Source organism: Paramacrobiotus metropolitanus, unplaced genomic scaffold (assembly GCF_019649055.1).
Source record: "Paramacrobiotus metropolitanus isolate TYO unplaced genomic scaffold, Prichtersi_v1.0 Parri_scaffold0000088, whole genome shotgun sequence".
In the NCBI taxonomy this organism is placed as follows: Eukaryota; Metazoa; Tardigrada; class Eutardigrada; order Parachela; family Macrobiotidae; genus Paramacrobiotus; species Paramacrobiotus metropolitanus.
Window position 1 is genome coordinate 524,955 of NW_026570308.1, and position 18,483 is coordinate 543,437.

At 47.8% G+C, this 18,483-nt stretch overlaps 4 protein-coding genes across 7 annotated transcripts; 1 reads left to right on the forward strand and 3 right to left on the reverse strand.

The window, feature by feature from the left end:
• The first annotated feature begins 188 nt into the window (after positions 1–188).
• LOC129596279 (uncharacterized) lies at positions 189–3,666 on the forward strand. The gene is made up of 2 exons (XM_055493514.1): positions 189–383; positions 464–3,666. Exon 2 carries the CDS (start codon positions 471–473, stop codon positions 3,330–3,332), a length of 2,862 nt encoding a protein of 953 aa, XP_055349489.1. The 5' UTR covers positions 189–383; positions 464–470; the 3' UTR covers positions 3,333–3,666.
• LOC129596280 (mucin-2-like) lies at positions 3,324–6,896 on the reverse strand. Of its 2 annotated transcripts, XM_055493516.1 has the most exons (8): positions 6,585–6,896; positions 6,228–6,419; positions 5,820–6,155; positions 5,081–5,290; positions 4,267–4,993; positions 3,745–3,962; positions 3,644–3,672; positions 3,324–3,585 (listed from the first exon to the last, which is right to left on the reverse strand). In XM_055493516.1, exons 1-8 carry the CDS (start codon positions 6,820–6,822, stop codon positions 3,442–3,444), a joined length of 2,094 nt encoding a protein of 697 aa, XP_055349491.1. In that variant the 5' UTR covers positions 6,823–6,896; the 3' UTR covers positions 3,324–3,441. The 2 variants fall into 2 exon arrangements, with proteins under 2 accessions (XP_055349491.1, XP_055349490.1); XM_055493515.1 differs by having other exon boundaries at positions 3,324–3,672; positions 6,585–6,882.
• A 1,078-nt stretch (positions 6,897–7,974) lies between these two features.
• LOC129596303 (uncharacterized) lies at positions 7,975–11,233 on the reverse strand. Of its 2 annotated transcripts, none has more exons than XM_055493540.1 (7): positions 11,096–11,233; positions 10,547–10,762; positions 10,039–10,382; positions 9,750–9,959; positions 8,964–9,492; positions 8,673–8,890; positions 7,975–8,323 (listed from the first exon to the last, which is right to left on the reverse strand). In XM_055493540.1, the coding sequence occupies exons 3-7, from the start codon at positions 10,121–10,123 to the stop codon at positions 8,106–8,108; spliced, it is 1,260 nt and encodes a 419-aa protein (XP_055349515.1). In that variant the 5' UTR covers positions 10,124–10,382; positions 10,547–10,762; positions 11,096–11,233; the 3' UTR covers positions 7,975–8,105. The 2 variants fall into 2 exon arrangements, with proteins under 2 accessions (XP_055349515.1, XP_055349516.1); XM_055493541.1 differs by lacking the exon at positions 11,096–11,233 and adding an exon at positions 10,862–10,980.
• A 472-nt stretch (positions 11,234–11,705) lies between these two features.
• On the reverse strand, positions 11,706–13,764 carry LOC129596304 (uncharacterized). 2 transcript variants are annotated; one of them, XM_055493542.1, is made up of 5 exons: positions 13,641–13,764; positions 13,483–13,521; positions 12,683–13,373; positions 12,104–12,312; positions 11,706–12,028 (listed from the first exon to the last, which is right to left on the reverse strand). In XM_055493542.1, the coding sequence occupies exons 1-5, from the start codon at positions 13,720–13,722 to the stop codon at positions 11,808–11,810; spliced, it is 1,242 nt and encodes a 413-aa protein (XP_055349517.1). In that variant the 5' UTR covers positions 13,723–13,764; the 3' UTR covers positions 11,706–11,807. The 2 variants fall into 2 exon arrangements, with proteins under 2 accessions (XP_055349517.1, XP_055349519.1); XM_055493544.1 differs by lacking the exon at positions 13,483–13,521 and having other exon boundaries at positions 13,641–13,737.
• Between the last annotated feature and the right edge of the window lie 4,719 nt (positions 13,765–18,483).

Here is an 18,483-nt window from a genome sequence, read left to right on the forward strand (position 1 = left end):
AAAGATGTTTGACCGTATGAGCGTCTTCCTGGATATCTCAGTGAGAAAGTATTATCAACAGTGATCAGTGAGAAAGTATGTCTTTGCTGTTATAAAGCGCGTGTCACTTGTGAGACCTTTATAAATTTGGTGTTCAATGAAAATTATTTACATAATTCTCTCTACATAATCAAATCACCCACTCTCTTCGTCGTACTATGAAACTGTATAACGATAGTCTTGCAATCAAGCAATCCAATCACACATTTCGATATCTGGAAACTTCGTCTGTGGATGTTTACTGTTACGAAGTACGGGAGCTCGTCAAGGATCGCCATGTGACACAATTTGGGCCTTCGACGATGTTACTTGGGGGGAATTTACATGAACCCCAAGTAATGTGGGTACGTCGTTTCCTCGTTGAACGGTCGCGTTCTTATGTTCCCTAGAGCTCTTGTTCTGCCTGTGTGCTTCAATTTTGTAGCGGTCACATGCCGTCGCAGTTATTTTCTTGCTCTGGTTGTGGCAAGCAGCTACGAGGATGGGGAAACCACAAGAACGCTTGCCCAAAAACGTTGTCCACGACTATGGAGAAGATCCCCGTCACACCTTCCACGAGCGACAATTCCTCCGCTCCTGCGCCCACGCCCCCAACAGAACCGTTTCGCCCATCGAAGGAACGAATCATGCGGCGTATCCCACATGGAGCAAGGCCTGCTGCCAGGGCGTCGCTGTTAAAGGTTCTCCAGCAGGTCGCCACCAATAATGACAGTAACTCTTGGTCGAAGCTGCTGTCCTTCGCGCCCACGGCTCTCCGTCAGCCCGTAAAGAGCAAGTCTGGACATTCAGGGTCCCTAGCGTCCACGGTTAAGCAGAACATCGGGATTTTTGATAGTGGCGCCGCAGTCCCTCCTACACCTTCGCCGCCCGCCAGGAAGAAGCGTACAGACCAGGATGATCTTGTGCGCAAGGTTGGGCAAAAAATTGACGACGGCTCAATTTCGGGAGCGATGAGAATCGTCATGTCGACTGACGCTGTCCTCCGACCGACTCCTGACGTCCTAGCAGAACTCCGTGAAAAGCACCCCGAGAGCGACCCACCCCTTGTAGTTCGCCCCGATCCGCCTCCTCAAGCGGCCGCCCGCATTACTCGGGAGGAAGTCTTCGCTGCCGTTCACAGCTTCCCAAAGGGTTCTGCCGCTGGGCCGGATGGGTTAAGACCGCAGCACCTTGCAGATATGGTCGGAGCCAAGCTGGACGCCCAATCTGCCCCCCTTTGCGACGCTCTGGCGACCGTCATGAACATCGCCATCGACGGAAACATTCCCGTTGGAGTACGCCCTGCATTTTTTGGTGGCAAACTGATCGCCTTAAGAAAGAAGGAAGGCGGGTTGCGCCCCATCGCAGTTGGGATGACTCTCCGCCGGTTGACAGCTAAGATAATTTGCGCCCGACTAAAAGACCGTTCAGCAGCCATTTTGTCTCCGCAACAATTGGGAGTAAACGTGCGCGGCGGAGCAGAAGCGATTGTTCACGCGACCAGGAAATTTATCGAATCCACTGGCGACACGACCAAGGTTGTTCTCAAGGTGGATTTCAAAAACGCCTTTAACACCTTGTCTCGCGAAGCCGTTTTAACCGCAGCGAAAGAACGCTTTCCAGAGTACAGCGATTTTCTCACCGCAGCCTACGGCCATCACTCTACCCTTTACGTGGACGACCTGACACTATCGTCGGAATCCGGTGTCCAACAAGGCGACCCGCTAGGCCCGCTGCTGTTCAGCCTCGCACTACACCCACTGATATCCTCGTTGAACGCCGAACTCAACGCCTGGTTCTTGGACGATGGGACCCTGGGCGGAGCTCCGGCGACAGTGGCGGAATGTTTCAGTCGAATAATTGAACGCGCTCGTGCTATCGGACTGCAGGTTAATGAAGCCAAATGTGAACTGTTTGTTTTTGGTGGAACACTTGAGTCGCAGGGGAATGTCACAGCGGAATACATTGATCGTTTCCCGCGATTGCGCATTTTGTCGGCGTCTACTATGTCCCTACTTGGCGCGCCTGTTCTAGATGAAGCAATTGGGCCGCTACTCATCGAGAAAGCCAGCACCTTGAAGATGGTGTGCGAACGGCTTCAACTGCTTCCCAGCCACCAAGCACTGTTCCTACTGAAGAATTGTCTCGGCGCCCCGAAAATCATTTATATGTTACGGTGCTGTAATGCATGGAAATATCCTACCCTGCTATACCAGCTGGATGAAACGATGCGCGCTTGTTTCCAGAATTTGTCGAACGTACGAACCAACCACAACGACTACCCGCCTTGGCGTCAGGCAACCCTCCCGGTTAGCAGAGGTGGAATTGGCATTCGTCGGTCGGAAGAATTATCTTTACCAGCCTTCTTGGCTTCGATTCATTCCGTATCCGGCTTGCTCTCTTCATTACTGCCTGACCACGGTGTTGTCGATGTTTCTGGTGCAGTGGAGTCATGGAAACTGAAAGCCCGCCAGCCAGAGATTCCAGAGTTAGCATACCGGAAGTCCCAAAAGGCTTGGGACTTGCCATTATGCAACGTTTCCCTCTCCTCCCTGCTCGAGGTGTTTCAGGGTGACGAGCTAAATAAAGCGCGCCTGCTTGCTCAGTCCAGACCTGAAGCTGGGATCTGGTTGAACGCCCTGCCATCCGCTCACATTGGTAACCTGCTGGGCGACGACGAATTGAAGATCAGCGTTGGTCTCCGCCTCGGCGCTACGATCTGTGAACCTCACGACTGCGTCAAATGTCTCAAACCCGTGGATGGTTACGGTCACCACGGGCTGTCATGTGATTTCTCCGCCGGAAGGCACCCGCGCCACGGCGGGCTTAACAGTATCATCTGCCGAGGATGTGTGTCCGTCGGTGTGCCCGCAAAACTGGAGCCGCGTGGAACCTCTCACACTACGGAACGCCGCCCAGACGGTTGCACGACATTTGCGTGGAAACGCGGGCTGTGTCTCGCATGGGACGTGACATGTGTAGACACGGTTGCGCCGTCACATGTCAAAGCAACTTCGACCACAGTGGGAGCGGCCGCCGTGCAAGCTGAGGATAAGAAATCCAGACTCTATATTTACCTAGCTGGCCGTTACCTATTCGTTCCAATTGCCTTTGAAACCATGGGTCCATGGGGACCGTCAGCAATCGCATTTATCAAAGAACTGGGGAAGATACTTCAGCAGCAAACTGGCGAAGCACGCTCGCATGAATTTTTAAGACAGCGCTTGTCGATAGAGATTCAGCGGGGTAACGCGGCGTCAGTGCTTGGCACGATGGAAGGGCTGGATAAATTAAATGAGATTTTCTTGTTGTAGTATACATGTTTCTTTCTTTACTTTGCCCCCAAGTATGATTTGACCAATAAAGCTACATATATCACACATTTTGCTAACTATGTTTCGATAAAGAACATTCCCGCTCGAATTACAGCCTGTTAACCCTTCTTCTCCCAATTAATTTCATCCTCATTAACACATTTAGCAATTCTCGTTTCGTTCTTCTTCCGCTGTACTTCGCCGTTAACCAGCTTCTCCACTTGGTATTGCGTTTCGAATACCCGCGTAGACACTGCAAACCTCAAAGTACTGACATCCAATACGATGCCAGTGAACCCGGGATTATTTACCGTGGTATCCAAGTAATCCTTCGACTCACCTATTCAAGCAAGCACACAGTCGGATATTAGAGGCTACCCTTACTAGAATAAACAGAATAAACGCCACTTACTCGCTTCATAAGGAAACCAGTTGTAAGAGTTCAGCATGGTGTACGTCCTTAGGGTGTGAATAACAGCGCCCCCTTCTAGAGTCTGCGTTATGGACCGTCCGTAAGTCTGATTGTTGTACACCAGCACATACTGCCCTTCACGGCAGGTTTGTATTGTGCGAGTGGGGGCAATAACCGGAGGGTGGGGTAGTCCCTGTTGCGGGTTCTGCATAACCAAGCTGAAAATACGAAAATTGCTAACCCAGTTGTCGGATGTCACTATTCCCTTTACGCCAATCCTGCTGCAATGTGCTTAATGCACGGCGCATAAAAAATGCTCTTCGGGAAATTTTCGAAACAAAACGGCAGTTCTTCTTCTTTCCACGTGGTCGTGCTACCGTACGTGACAATTCTAGCCGCACATAAAACCTTCTTTCAAAATACTTTCATTGATACTGAATCAAGAATACCTATTGACATCGTAAAAGCGCGTGCATTAGAAACATATTCAGATCTAACAGGAGAGTATTATGGTGGCCTTACATGCTTTCGTGACCTTTGGACGGGGTGTTCGTCACGATATCTTCGTCATCGGTGGGTTGTGGTGTTGTGGCTAATGTAGTTGGTTTCCTTTTCTTCGTCTTCCTGGTTGTTGTCTCTGTTGTTTCCTCGCGTACGTCAGTCTCGTCTGTTGTCACTGTAGACGGGAGGCTCGTGCTGGGTGTCGTTTTCCACACATTTCGAATCGGCGATTCAAGCCCAACGGTTACCGGTTCGACAAACTCTACCACTTCCCCAGGTTGTCTATCAGTTACCGGGATCGGTTTCCGCTCGGTTGACGTCGGTTTTGACGCTTGTGTTGTGGCTTCGGCGTCGCCTCCATCGTCATTCGGCTCGGTGGTTTTCCTGGCAGTTGCGGGTGTTTGTTGAGTGACCACACGGGGACTTTCCGCGAGTGTTGGTGTGACGATGGTTGACGTCGTCGATTTCACCGTGGATTTAGACGGCCGCACGCCGTTGCCTTCCTCATTGTCTGTTGTCGGTGTTGTAGTTGTCGGCATCGTTGTTGTAGTTGTTGTCGGTGTTGTAGTTGTTGTCGGTGTTGTAGTTGTCGGCAACGCGTTAGCAGCTAAGCTGCTAGCGCGTTTACGAGAACGGCTAGCGTTAATCGGAATGGGAGAGGTTATTTCTTTTTTCTTTGGCGTTGATTCTTCAGTTGTGGACGTGGTTGCTGGTGGATCCGTCGGCTTAGATTTGGCTGGCAGCAGTTCTGTCAATATGTTCTATTCACATAATTACTATTTCGGATACATCAGTATATATTGTAGTTTGAGGTGAATCAACGCTGGCGTTTTACCTCCGCAGATAAGATGCCTTAATTTCGTCGCATCACCGTCACTTAAATTGTCTCCTCCGCCGATTTTGCTAGCGCCCTTCTTCGCTGTGATTGTTGGAAGTTTGTCATCCGTCGACAAAAAGTTCGCGGCAGGATGCAGAAGCGATTCGTAGTCGTAATCGCCCGTATCCAGGATTTTGCCTTCGATTTTGTTAAATTCTGCCTGCCTACCTAAAAAGACCCGTTTAGCGCTAATGTCGTGGATACTGATGCAGTTGATGATCTGTTTCCGTATTAAAAGGCAATCTAAACATTATTTATGCCCGAAGTTGGAAGAAGATCGTTTGACAACCGGACTTCTGATACGGAGGTTTACAAAAACCGCTCTCAAACACATACAAAATTATTCATTAAATTAATCATTTTAAATCGTCATCAAAGTTAATCATTTTTTTAGTTACAGTATGCGACAACGATCTTATAAAAGCTGTTAGATTCGCCCCATTAAAAACGTTTTCGCAACAGATCATGATGCACGTTAAGACTGCATAGTATGACTTACTTCCGCTAACGGAGGTGCATTCTGCGCGGTACTTGAGTTATTAATGAACGGATGCTAATTACAGTAGCGCAAGATTATGTACAACGTATCGTAATCCCACGTACCACAATAACTTAAAATTATAAACATGATAATTACAAGTACGCAGATTGTTTAGTGTAAACTTTTTAAATGGTAACGTTAATGCTGATATCATACCGGGTTTTACATTGTCCAGATTGATGTTGATGTAGTCATCCCGGTCCGGTCGTACATGCTCATGTGGCAGACCCATGGCCAATAGAAACAACCGCCGCACCACAGCCACCTGTTTGCGGACGCACGTCTCATTCAAGACAATCGTGTGTTCGGCGTCCGCTGCATTTCCGCCAAATCTCGCCGCACAATGCGGACCGGACTTAATGCGCAGCATATTGAAGCTGGTAACGATGCTTTCGACCTGATCGATGCCGCGAAAAACCGCGCACCGGTCCATGACCACTTCAATCTCCGGTAAGGCCTCCTCGATGACGAACTGGTAGAACGGCGGGTTTTCTACAGTAGCGTCATATTACTTAGAATTCTGCATATGGTATGGACCTAACTGTATAATTCGTTTGACTTCACCTGGAAAAAAATTGATGGAAAACGGAATAGTGTACTTTTCATCGTCGGGCAACTTGGGGAAAGGCGTGAGGGATGTCTGCAGCGGACATGGAGGATTCTTGGTGGCATCACATCCCAGTAGATCATCCTGATACAGCGGCTGGCCGGGTTTAGTGTCGGAATCGCTGTCCCAGTCACCATCCTCTGCAGACACTACACGACACTGTTATAGCTTCGGAGTACTGCATTTTGGAAGCACCTAAGTTATGTGCACACAGTGCACATTTTGACGACAAAGTACCTCTGATGACCATTAAATAACAAGGTACGTTACAAGTATTGTTAATATGTTATATATTGTCATATTGGCATCCTTACCTAAACGCGTCCCATACACCAGGAATATACACACAGCAATGCTTGAAACGGCAGTTCGCACCGAGCATAAACCGTCTTTGCTGAAGCACATAGTGTTAATGTGCGGTATATTCATGTGTAATCTACTGCGTGCAAGACAATCTCCATATGCTGTTATTGCTAACTTCCAGAAATTTGCTACATTCTCAAGTTTCTTGTTAAATGTATCAACGTACGTACGAATCTGCGAATGAGACATAACCGGTTGATATTGCTAAAGGCGAAATTAATCTTTTTCATTTCCACCAGTTCCGCGCAGTACAATTGTTGTCTTCTAAATTATTATTAATTTTCCACATACGCTTATGGTTAATATTTTATGACACACACACCAAAATAAAGCGCGGAAAACGCACCTAATACGCAACTGTAATTTAAAGGGAGCACAGTTAATCATCTGCATAAACTTCCTTATACATTTCCCAATAAGAAAATGTATGTATCTGCATTCATCGATGACTGCGCAGTATACACCACAATTTTATTAGCCCAGTGCCGCGGGGATAACAGTACAACGGACCAAATGCTCGTTTTCCGTTACGGTTGTTCATTTGACAATACACGTGCACATGCTCATATTGACGTCAGATTTTATACTTCCGGCAGCATGTGTTCTGCGTTTTAGAGTATTTTGCCCAAAATATAAATCAGCAGTCTCACATTGCAGAGTCCGGCAGCCATTAATTTTATAATGTTATCAATTTATGAAAAACATGCATCTTGGGTTATTACGTACATAATTTGTACGTCGTCTCGTACATACTCTAATTTGCTCGTACATACTCCATAATTTACATGCACACTAGATAGGTATGATTCACGTGAGATGTCAAATAAAGCTTTTAACCTAAATTAATACTTTCACTGTGTTGTATTAATATTTTGACTGCTCTTGTAACTGTGCCATTACGCAAAGTGTATGCCCTATAATACCCCATTGCTTTCAACTGGCAGTTTGCTACATTCAAAATTGCCACAGCAAGAAATATTTCCGGCCCGGTTTACTAAACCAAGTTTAACCAGTAAAAAGTTGTTATACGTACTAAATGTCAAACAGTAAACTGTTCGAGTACTCACATTATTGTCCCAGCAGTTACGGTCGAAACTTTTGAAAACGGCTGAACTAAACCTGGACAATAACGACGAAAATAAAATATATAAGAAGTTTGAAGAGCTTTGGATCCATCGAAAGCCACCATTTTTTTTCTCTAAACTTTTGCTGTGTAAAGGTCATACAGTTATGAAGGCGATTCTTGAACAAAGACAGGCTATTAGCCTTGTTCAAAAAAATGATAAAAAGAATTTAAATCTTTTAATTTTGTTTTACTCTGACAACTGCATGGAGAAATTCATAAAAGTGCTGTGCTCGTCTCGATCTTTTTATTGTGCGTAGCAGCCTCGTGCATCAACAATTGTCTCTTCGCACGGCCTCTTATATATAGACGCCAAAACGTACGAAAATCACCACCAGAATGCAAACGGTCATCTCCTTACATGTTCATCAACATAATCAGCACACTCAACATAACGCGTTTCGTTCTTTTTCCGCATTAAACTGCCACCGTTCGGCAACTGCTGGATTCTGTATTTTGTGGAAAAGACCCGTGTTGAAGCCTCGAATTTCATTGTTCTAACCGTCGCAATGGCACCGTTAAACAATGGATAGTGAACGGTGTACGCTAAATAATCCCTTTCATCCTCTGCAAAAGAGAATCGCCGTAAGATCTACCGCCTTTGAAAAACTGAGTCCCTGCTACGACTAAATAATATTCCATGAACAAAATAGAAACTGTCTTGACTATTATGATTGAACTCGTTAATTGTTCGGAAAAACCAGGCAGCGCAGAAGCTTGGTAATCTACTTCAAGCGTCTGCACACAAAAGTCTTCTTGGTGGTTGTGTAATAAGCAATATACCGTAAAACCCGATATTAACGCCCTGGGCCTTTATTTTTTCGAGAGCTTCGGGAGGGGGCGTTTAAAACCACAGGGGGCGTTTATTACGGGGGGGGGGGGGGCGTTAATATCGGGTTTTACGGTACTCCATTACCTGCGTCTGGTGTAAACCAGTTCCAGTAGTAATAATTAGAATAATCTCGGATGGTGTGCGTGTGCAGACCGTCGACCAGTATAGACGTGCGGGCCAGTGTCTGGTTAATGTACAGTTTCATCATTTGTCGAGCTGGGCAGTTCTGTGTGGGAGTGGGTAGGATTGCCATTTCCGGTATGGGGATCCCTGCAGGCAGTGCCGACGTTTCCGGCATGTCGCTGCAAATTGCAGTAAACCATTTGCAGTTTTATTCGTTGTACAAAGATTCTGAAAAGAAACACTTGTACTTACAAATTCTGAGTGGTGGTGTCTGGTACTTCGGTGGTTGTCGGTCTCTTAGGCCGTCTGCTGACTACTGTACTATGTACAACATCCTGGGTTTTCGTTATGGGAAACATTTTGTCCGTAACCTTGTTATCGTCCACCCGCATGGTTGTCACCTGTGTCATCGTTTCTGTCACGGTTTTTGTAACGGTCACAGTCCGCATATCTGTCTTGCTTCTTCTCTCGTCATCAGTCGGTTCCTCTGGATTCACTGAAACGAATGGCAAAGTGGCCACATCTGGTTTGGTATCTAACGACGGTGTGGTGTTTTCGGATAGTGGGATTGCCGTGATGGCGGATGGCTGAATGGTATCGCTCCCATCGTTATCCGTAACCACTAGATCCCCAACGGACGGGGAAATGAAACTGCTTTTTCCGTCTGTTCTCCGGTTGAGTTTCCGTGGAAGATGGAAGAGCCTCTTTGTGACAGAAGTGGAAGTGGCGTCCCCATTCATGCTGCTGGCAGTTGTGGCTTTGCTGGTGGACGGCAGCTTTTCTACAAAATTATCATTGCAATGGAATAATTTGAATTAATTTGCAGTTTTTCAGCTGTAAATAAGTTATTCTACAGGTAACATGTAATTATAACTGGGCGGCGAGACGATGTTTTCGTTCTACAGAGTAGTTAGCAGCCGAAACAACACAGCTGACATAAAAAGTAAGACATATAGCACTAATAACAAAATTCTGAATTAATTTTGAAACTATAATCATTTATACATACTAAGTTTTATTTTAAGTGCTTGCTGCTACCTCCACACAGTAGGTGCTTTAGTTTGATGACATCCTTGTCACTTAATTTGGTCGCTCCCCAAATCTTAAAATTTTTATTTTTGGCGGAAATTGTCGGCAATGTTTTATCCAGTGCGAGAAAATTTGAATCCGGATGCAGAAGCGATTCGTAATCATAATCACCCATATCGAGAGCAGCTGTACCGATTTTATCAAATTCCGTTCTTCTTTCTATAAGACAAGTAGCAACACTGCATCACGATCCGGTAAGTATCAATCCAGTGAGGATAAAGTCCATTGAGATATTTACCTGGTGGAACGTTTTCCAGGTTTATGCTAATGTTATCATCCCGGTCTGGTCGGACATGCTCATGCGGTAGTCCGATGGCCAACATGAACAAACGCTGAATTACCGCGGACTGGTTGCCCACGCACAGCTCATTCAGGTGATTTCGTGTTCGGCGTCGGCTTCGGTACCCCCGAATCGTGCCGCACAAAAGGGACCCGCGTGAGCGGTTACACGCAGCATGTTAAACTGCACGTCGCCCATCATGCTCTCCACATCGGCAGTTTGTCGGAAGGTGGCACAACGGTCAATGCTCAACTCGATGTTGGCCAGGGCTTCGATTATAAACTGATAGAACGGAGAAAGATCTACAGAGAACAGGATACAAGCTTTAAAATCGAACATATAATGGCTAGCAAGTTGGACAAGTTGTTCCTCGCTTTACTGCAGTTTTTCTGCAGTAAACAGTAAACACTGTTCACATTGAGCCTGTTTGCTTTGAACGACCTGGAGGCAACTGGACGAACTGTACCTTTCGGACGGCTTTCTTCGAGCAGGTTGTCAAAATTGATGGTAAAAGGTATTATGTACTGCCCGTTATCAGGTGACGCAATAAAAGGAGTGAGCCGTGACTGAAACCGACACGGCGGACTGCTGCTGGCGTCGCATCCTAAGAGATCATCCTGGAACAGTCGCGGAGCAGTCGCAGGTCCAGTTGCATCTCCCTCGTCTCCATTGGACTCATCTCCTGTTACAAACACTCATTAGGTTTGCACTCAGAAAAGTACCAACTTTGCACAGAACGAATTTTTGCGCCTGTAACAACTTCCAATTTGATCCAACACACCAAACTCAAGATTACGTAGATTGAATACGTTGAATTACTGTAGTTGAATATAGATATTCGGACTATGAAAGTATTTTCAAGACAGCCGACTTTTTTGTTCATTGAACAAAAAAGTCGGCAATGAACAAGAAAGTCGGCTGTCTTGAAAATACTTTCATAGTCCAAAAGAAACAGTGTAAACAGTGTTCGGTACACCTTAAAATCAGCCGAAAATTCATAAGTATAAAGAGTTACCTGAAAGTGGTGCTGCAAGGATGACAATCCATACCGCGACGGTCGACAAGGAAATGTGATAAGGCGCAAAACTACCGCGACTGCTACGCATAGTGCCAAGTACGATCTGCTTTGGACTGTTGTAGCAGCGGCTGCACCAATTCAACTGTTCTTTGATATAAAAAGTTGCTGCCTTTGTGAAACTGACACCATAATTAATGTGTTGCAGTTCCATGCAAGAACCGGTTGGTACCGCTTGTGGCAACGCCGATCCAGCGCGGCACATGCCATTGCTACTAAACTAGCGGGTTTGTATCTAACTGCATACAAGTGACGAACACGTGACGCATGAGTATTAGATGACAAGTTTTCAACATTTTATTCTTTTTCGATGTACGTTTGTATACAGTAATTTCGAAACCTGACAGGGAGAAAAAGTTAACGGATGGAGCTGATTTGAGAATTTTAAAGGAGGTCAAGACAAATACGCAATTTTCTTCCTTAACCTCAGTCATCAGTGCATCCACTCACTATCAAGTTAGCTTGATAAAATCGTTTTGCCTGCAAAAAATAGTTTGTGTACCAATTATAATACGCTGTATCGACGACGTGGCGGCAAAAAAAATGACAAAAGCAACACCGGAACTTGTGTGGGTTTTTTTATTTTCCGGAATTTGCTAAACTTTCTAGCCGAATCAGATTCAGACTTTGCGAACAAAAATCTGTCGCTGTCTCAGACTTTACGATAATTTGGCGAGTCCGTAAAATCTACACATTCCACGTATCTTGTCTCCGCTTTGGTTCGATACACTTCTCCATTGAAGATGCTCTGGACTTTGTATTCAGTTTGAAATATTCGTGTCGATGGTAGCAACGTCAGAGTAGCCACTGCCTGGACATCTCCAGCGAACTGTCGATGTACGATGGTCGATGCTAAATAGTCTTTTGTTTCCCCTGCAGGACACCATCCCGTTATCAGAACCGTATATTTACCGGTTACGGTCAAGAAATTGTCTTCATAAAACCTACCGCGACTCGGCATAGACCACACTTTGGAGTAGATCATGGAGGTCTTCATAAAGGTCTTTGTGCCCTCCTCGTCTGTGGTGATGGAGGACTGCGTAAACCACTGCCGATTGTGAATTTTCACTAGTTTGTTGCTGGGACATCGTTGCGTACGCGAGGGGTCGATGGCTCCTCGTGGAACAGGTGGTGGAGCTTCGGTCGTCTCTTCTTCCCTGCATACAAAGGCGTCATTAGGTTTGTCTATACTTTACTGATGTTGCAGATGTAAAAGGCAAAACCGTCCGCTCGGTTTCTCTTGTACTTTTCCTTATTGGAAAAGAACCGCAAGGCCAATTTTCAGGCAAACTGTTTCGCCGGGTAATTTTCTCGTAAACGAACGAACGAAACGTGTCAGGGAACCAGTTTGGGTTGATACTCTTCCAGCATCGAGAAAGGCCAAAAAAACAAGCGGGAAAATTTGACGCTGCACAATTTTATCATTCTACACATTTTTTGTCGGTTGAAGGTGTTATTCGCCAGATACCCAAGTCACCGGTTTTCTGCAGCGAAGCGCCGAAGCGGATTGCAGGCGCTTCATATTACCGCGTGGTAGTCTCCAGAGTGGTTCGCCTTCGGGTTTTCCGGGAACGCCGTCTGGTGGTGGTTGTCACTGTGGTCGGCTCATCTTCACAGTCGTCGTCGTCGCAATAATCCGGACTCGAGGTCGTCGTTGTGGTTGTGGGCGTTGTTGCTCTCCGTTTTCTCGACCGCCTACGTTTCGGCGTAGTAGTCGTTTCCGGTTCTTCGATAGTAGTTGGCGTAGTTGTCGTTTTTCTAGTGGTCGTCGTGGTCGGTGTTGTTGTGGGCTCTTCCGTTGTTTCTTCCGTTGCCGTCGGCGTCGTTCTTCTCGTCGTTGTCGTGGTTCGTCGTGGAGTTGTCTCATCGTCAGGTGCATCAGGCGTTGTCGCTGAAGTTCTTCTCCTAGTCGATGGCTCGTCTGGTTCGTCGTCCGGCTCGGTAACTCGGGGCGGTGGCCGTTGCGTCACAGGCCATTTTCCGGGTGTAACGAATATTCGTCGTGTCGCTAACGGCGGAGTGGGTTTGACCTGGCAAGGAGCCGTCGCTTTTTTGAAGGACGGAACGATATCGCTGTCATCTTCGTTATCGATATCGGTACAATCATCGTCGGGGATCGGTTGCCGCACGGATGAAATATACGGCAGCGGGAGGCTGCTGCTGATGCGCTTACCCGGTTTTCCGTGTTTGACGTCTCTCTTGATGAGATGCAGTTTATCTGTCAATACGATTACCTGTACGTTAACTACGCTCTACGTTTGGTAAATTGTCCTTACTAAGTTCTGTACACTTTTTAGATGGAATTTGTGAAAATATAAATTACCAACCGCTTTCTGCTATGTAAGAATCGATCCCATCGTGATCATCTGGATAAAAGCATTAAAAATATGAATCGATTGGATAAAAGCTGTAAAAATATAAATCGATGTGTAGGCAACTTATGCGCATTTCCACAAATGTAAGAGTATCCGGATTCTTGTCGTACCTTGTGCAAGAACTGCTGATTGTTTAGAGCAAGCCAACAATACTGATGAAAGCGTAATTAATAAAGGGTGCAGGTTGTTCATAATTGTAAGAAGATCTGAGCAGTCAGCCGACTCGACAAGCCTGCTCGGTGGACGAAGAAAGTGACAATGCCAACCGCGGGGAAGGAAATTCTTTATTCGACGCGAACCGGTTTTCCTCCGTTTTTATCGCCCTAAGGCTTAAAACTGCACAAGCAATCCTTTTGTATACGATTGCTTCATTTGCTTGTAATAATTCATCGACATGTAATTATAGACAATCGCTGTCAAGTGACAAGTATCCTTTCTAAAGTTTTAAAAGTCCATTCAACTGGCACAGTGTGAAGAAAACTTTGATACTTACATGACGCGGTGCTCTTGCGAAGGCGGTGCTTTTGATCTGCGCATACCGACGTCATGCAGCGCTGCTCAGTACTAACTTGGACTATTTTTTTAGGTATGGCACGTTTTCTACACGTCAATTTTTTAGAACGCGGAATCACGCATGTTGTTTACGTTGACCGCAGTTGTCTCCCAGTTGTCCATGAGCGTCCCTTCGTTGTTCAGTCGTTACCTTGCGTTGTTTGCCCGGTGTCCTGCGTTGTTTGCCCGTTGTCTTGCGTTGTCCACCCGTTGTCCTGCGTTGTTTGCCCGCTGTCCTGCGTTGTTTGCCCGTTGTCTTGCGTTGTCCACCCGTTGTCCTGCGTTGTTTGCCCGTTGTCTTGCGTTGTCCACCCGTTGTCCTGCGTTGTTTGCCCGGTGTCCTGCGTTGTTTGCCCGTTGTCTTGCGTTGTCCACCCGTTGTCCTGCGTTGTTTGCCCGTTGTCGTGCGTTGTTTGCCCGTTGTCCTGCGTTGTCCACCCGTTGTCCTGCGTTGTTTGCCCGTTGTCTTGCGTTGTCCACCCGTTGTCCTGCGTTGTTTGCCCGGTGTCCTGCTTTGTTTGCCCGTTGTCTAGCGTTGTCCACCCGTTGTCCTGCGTTGTTTGCCCGTTGTCTTGCGTTGTCCACCCGTTGTCGTGCGTTGTTTGCCCTTTGTCTTGCGTTGTCCACCCGTTGTCCTGCGTTGTTTGCCCGGTGTCCTGCTTTGTTTGCCCGTTGTCTTGCGTTGTCCACCCGTTGTCCTGCGTTGTTTGCCCGTTGTCTTGCGTTGTCCACCCGTTGTCCTGCGTTGTTTGCCCGTTGTCCTGCGTTGTCCACCCGTTGTCCTGCGTTGTTTGCCCGTTGTCTTGCGTTGTCCACCCGTTGTCCTGCGTTGTTTGCCCGTTGTCGTGCGTTGTTTGTCCGTTGTCGTGCGTTGTTTGCCCGTTGTCCTGCGTTGTCCACCCGTTGTCCTGCGTTGTCCACCCGTTGTCCTGCGTTGTTTGCCCGTTGTCTTGCGTTGTCCACCCGTTGTCCTGCGTTGTTTGCCCGTTGTCTTGCGTTGTCCACCCGTTGTCCTGCGTTGTTTGCCCATTGTCCTGCGTTGTTTGCCCGTTGTCTTGCGTTGTCCACCCGTTGTCCTGCGTTGTTTGCCCGTCGTCGTGCGTTGTTTGCCCGTTGTCCTGCGTTGTTTGCCCGTTGTCCACCCGTTGTCCTGCGTTGTCCACCCGTTGTCCTGCGTTGTTTGCCCGTTGTCTTGCGTTGTCCACCCGTTGTCCTGCGTTGTTTGCCCGTTGTCCTACGTTGTTTGCCCGTTGTCTTGCGTTGTCCACCCGTTGTCCTGCGGTGTTTGCCCGTTGTCGTGCGTTGTTTGCCCGTTGTCCTGCGATGTCCACCTGTTGTCCTGCGTTGTTTGCCCGTTGTCTTGCGTTGTCCACCCGTTGTCCTGCGTTGTTTGCCCGGTGTCCTGCGTTGTTTGCCCGTTGTCTTGCGTAGTCCACCCGTTGTCCTGCGTTGTTTGCCCGTTGTCGTGCGTTGTTTGCCCGTTGTCCTGCGTTGTCCACCCGTTGTCCTGCGTTGTTTGCCCGTTGTCTTGCGTTGTCCACCCGTTGTCCTGCGTTGTTTGCCCGGTGTCCTGCTTTGTTTGCCCGTTGTCTTGCGTTGTCCACCCGTTGTCCTGCGTTGTTTGCCCGTTGTCTTGCGTTGTCCACCCGTTGTCCTGCGTTGTTTGCCCGTTGTCGTGCGTTGTTTGCCCTTTGTCCTGCGTTGTCCACCCGTTGTCCTGCGTTGTTTGCCCGTTCTCTTGCGTTGTCCACCCGTTGTCCTGCGTTGTTTGCCCGGTGTCCTGCTTTGTTTGCCCGTTGTCTTGCGTTGTCCACCCGTTGTCCTGCGTTGTTTGCCCGTTGTCTTGCGTTGTCCACCCGTTGTCCTGCGTTGTCCACCCGTTGTCCTGCGTTGTCCACCCGTTGTCCTGCGTTGTTTGCCCGTTGTCTTGCGTTGTCCACCCGTTGTCCTGCGTTGTTTGCCCGTTGTCTTGCGTTGTTTGCCCGTTGTCTTGCGTTGTTTGCCCGTTGTCCTGCGTTGTCCACCCGTTGTCCTGCGTTGTCCACCCGTTGTCCTGCGTTGTTTGCCCGTTGTCTTGCGTTGTCCACCCGTTGTCCTGCGTTGTTTGCCCGTTGTCTTGCGTTGTCCACCCGTTGTCCTGCGTTGTTCGCCCGTTGTCCTGCGTTGTTTGCCCGTTGTCTTGCGTTGTCCACCCGTTGTCCTGCGTTGTTTGCCCGTCGTCGTGCGTTGTTTGCCCGTTGTCCTGCGTTGTTTGCCCGTTGTCCTGCGTTGTCCACCCGTTGTCCTGCGTTGTCCACCCGTTGTCCTGCGTTGTTTGCCCGTTGTCTTGCGTTGTTTGCCCGTTGTCTTGCGTTGTTTGCCCGTTGTCCTGCGTTGTCCACCCGTTGTCCTGCGTTGTTTGCCCGTTGTCTTGCGTTGTCCACCCGTTGTCCTGCGTTGTCCACCCGTTGTCCTGCGTTGTTTGCCCGTTGTCTTGCGTTGTCCACCCGTTGTCCTGCGTTGGTTGCCCGTTGTCCTGCGTTGTTTGCCCGTTGTCGTGCGTTGTCCACCCGTTGTCCTGCGTTGTTTGCCCGTTGTCCTGCGTTGTCCACCCGTTGTCCTGCGTTGTTTGCCCGTTGTCTTGCGTTGTCCACCCGTTGTCCTGCGTTGTTTGCCCGTTGTCCTGCGTTGTTTGCCCGTTGTCTTGCGTTGTCCACCCGTTGTCCTGCGTTGTCCACCCGTTGTCCTGCGTTGTTTGCCCGTTGTCTTGCGTTGTCCACCCGTTGTCCTGCGTTGTTTGCCCGTTGTCCTGCGTTGTTTGCCCGTTGTCTTGCGTTGTTTGCCCGTTGTCGTGCGTTGTTTGCCCGTTGTCCTGCGTTGTCCACCCGTTGTCCTGCGTTGTTTGCCCGTTGTCTTGCGTTGTCCACCCGTTGTCCTGCGTTGTTTGCCCGGTGTCCTGCTTTGTTTGCCCGTTGTCTTGCGTTGTCCACCCGTTGTCCTGCGTTGTTTGCCCGTTGTCCTGCGTTGTCCAACCATTGTCCTGCGTTGCCCACCCGTTGCCCACCCGTTGCAGAAAAATAATTGTTGCAATTGTTCCAATTACTGCAGAAAAATATTTGTTGCCGCAGAATGGAGACAAGCGAAGGCGTTTTTTAACCTTCCAAAGCACACTACCAGACTGGTGGGAGTTTCTTCGTGAAAACTTGGATTTTCGGATGAGAAATTTCATATTATGAAAGGGAATTTTTTATGTGCTTGTATTGACCATAAGTCACCGGCGGTGATTTGGGTATTTAGCAACACCGTTGGGCGTAGAAGGTCCTAATCGTGAAAAGTTTAAATATGTAATAATTCGACAAACAACAACTGACCTAAACAGCATCATATAGTAGGCAACGAGGACTTTAAAAGGAGGTCTTTGCAGTGGTCAATTAACTGACCACCGGTGGGCAAAAGTGGAAAAAAAATAAAAGACACGGTTTTTGCATGATGTTGTAATTGGTAGAAAATTCGACACAACAAATACACCGATTTTAATACGTGATTTTTTTCTTAAAATAGCGCGTAGCAGTCTTTATGCTACGCCGCTCAGCCCTTACACTGCATGTTTGGTGCATGCTTGCGCTTTTCATGAGTTTTGCCCATGCGTTTATATCGGAAATCGCTCAAATCAGCGAATACGGTCCAGTAGCACGTGCGGTTGTGATGCGCTAAAGCTCACATCAACAGTTCTGGGAGCAGCAGCCGCCATCATGAACGCGCAGCTACAGGAGACTGACGTATTTTTGCACGCCTACACCGCTGTAGGTCCGCTTGGTGTAAACCGCAGTAGATCGCATGAGGCGCCAGGCCGACTGCAGGGTTTTGATGCCGAGTAGAGGTGATGCGCTGCTGCAGATCATGAAACGCGGATGCCACGCTGCTGCAGATAAAAATTGTGTAACTGGTGCTGGTTCGATCGGCCTACCCACTGCTCTTCCCTGGATTCATTTAGCTTAGAAACCAAATGTCTCCGAGACATTTCGGTGAGGACAACAAGTTGCATTAATTTTGGTCGCAGACAATTCCTTGAAAGGACATCTCGCCGCGCCACGTTTCCTCGCGGGACATTCAATCCAGAGAAAACTACGCCGCGAAACATTTCCTCACCACGCCGTTTAGACGCCGATACATTTTGCCGCGAGGCTGTTTCGACGTTTTTGCAGACACTTTTGCCATGTTTATGGAAAATGCCGTGAACACCAAAAAATTAATTGTGGTTAATTTGTATGAGCGGCAGTTGTCTTCCTAAATAGTCTACCGCTGGTTTCCTTACACATGTGTTTCCTTACACATGTGCAACGTGCTACACATGTCGCTTGTAGAGTATTTCCTTATACTGAACTGTTTTGCACATGTCGAATCATTTAATATTCGACATTT

Excerpts from the sequence above, each read along its gene's own strand:
- LOC129596279 (XM_055493514.1), top strand. The coding sequence starts at position 471 with ATGCCGTCGCAGTTATTTTCTTGCTCTGGTTGTGGCAAGCAGCTACGA.
- LOC129596280 (XM_055493515.1), bottom strand. The coding sequence starts at position 6,822 with ATGTCTCATTCGCAGATTCGTACGTACGTTGATACATTTAACAAGAAA. Across the intron at positions 6,420-6,584 it reads GGTGTATGGGACGCGTTTAG|TGTCTGCAGAGGATGGTGAC; the intron begins GTAAGGATGCCA and ends AGTGTCGTGTAG. Across the intron at positions 3,963-4,266 it reads TCCAAAGGTCACGAAAGCAT|CTTGGTTATGCAGAACCCGC; the intron begins GTAAGGCCACCA and ends TCGTATTTTCAG.
- LOC129596303 (XM_055493540.1), bottom strand. The coding sequence starts at position 10,123 with ATGTTGGCCATCGGACTACCGCATGAGCATGTCCGACCAGACCGGGAT. Across the intron at positions 9,493-9,749 it reads AAAGCACCTACTGTGTGGAG|AAAAGCTGCCGTCCACCAGC; the intron begins GTAGCAGCAAGC and ends ATAATTTTGTAG. Across the intron at positions 8,324-8,672 it reads CTGGTTTACACCAGACGCAG|AGGATGAAAGGGATTATTTA; the intron begins GTAATGGAGTAC and ends TCTCTTTTGCAG.
- LOC129596304 (XM_055493542.1), bottom strand. The coding sequence starts at position 13,722 with ATGAACAACCTGCACCCTTTATTAATTACGCTTTCATCAGTATTGTTG. Across the intron at positions 13,374-13,482 it reads TTCTTACATAGCAGAAAGCG|ATAAACTGCATCTCATCAAG; the intron begins GTTGGTAATTTA and ends TCGTATTGACAG. Across the intron at positions 12,313-12,682 it reads ACTCTGGAGACTACCACGCG|GGAAGAAGAGACGACCGAAG; the intron begins GTAATATGAAGC and ends CTTTGTATGCAG.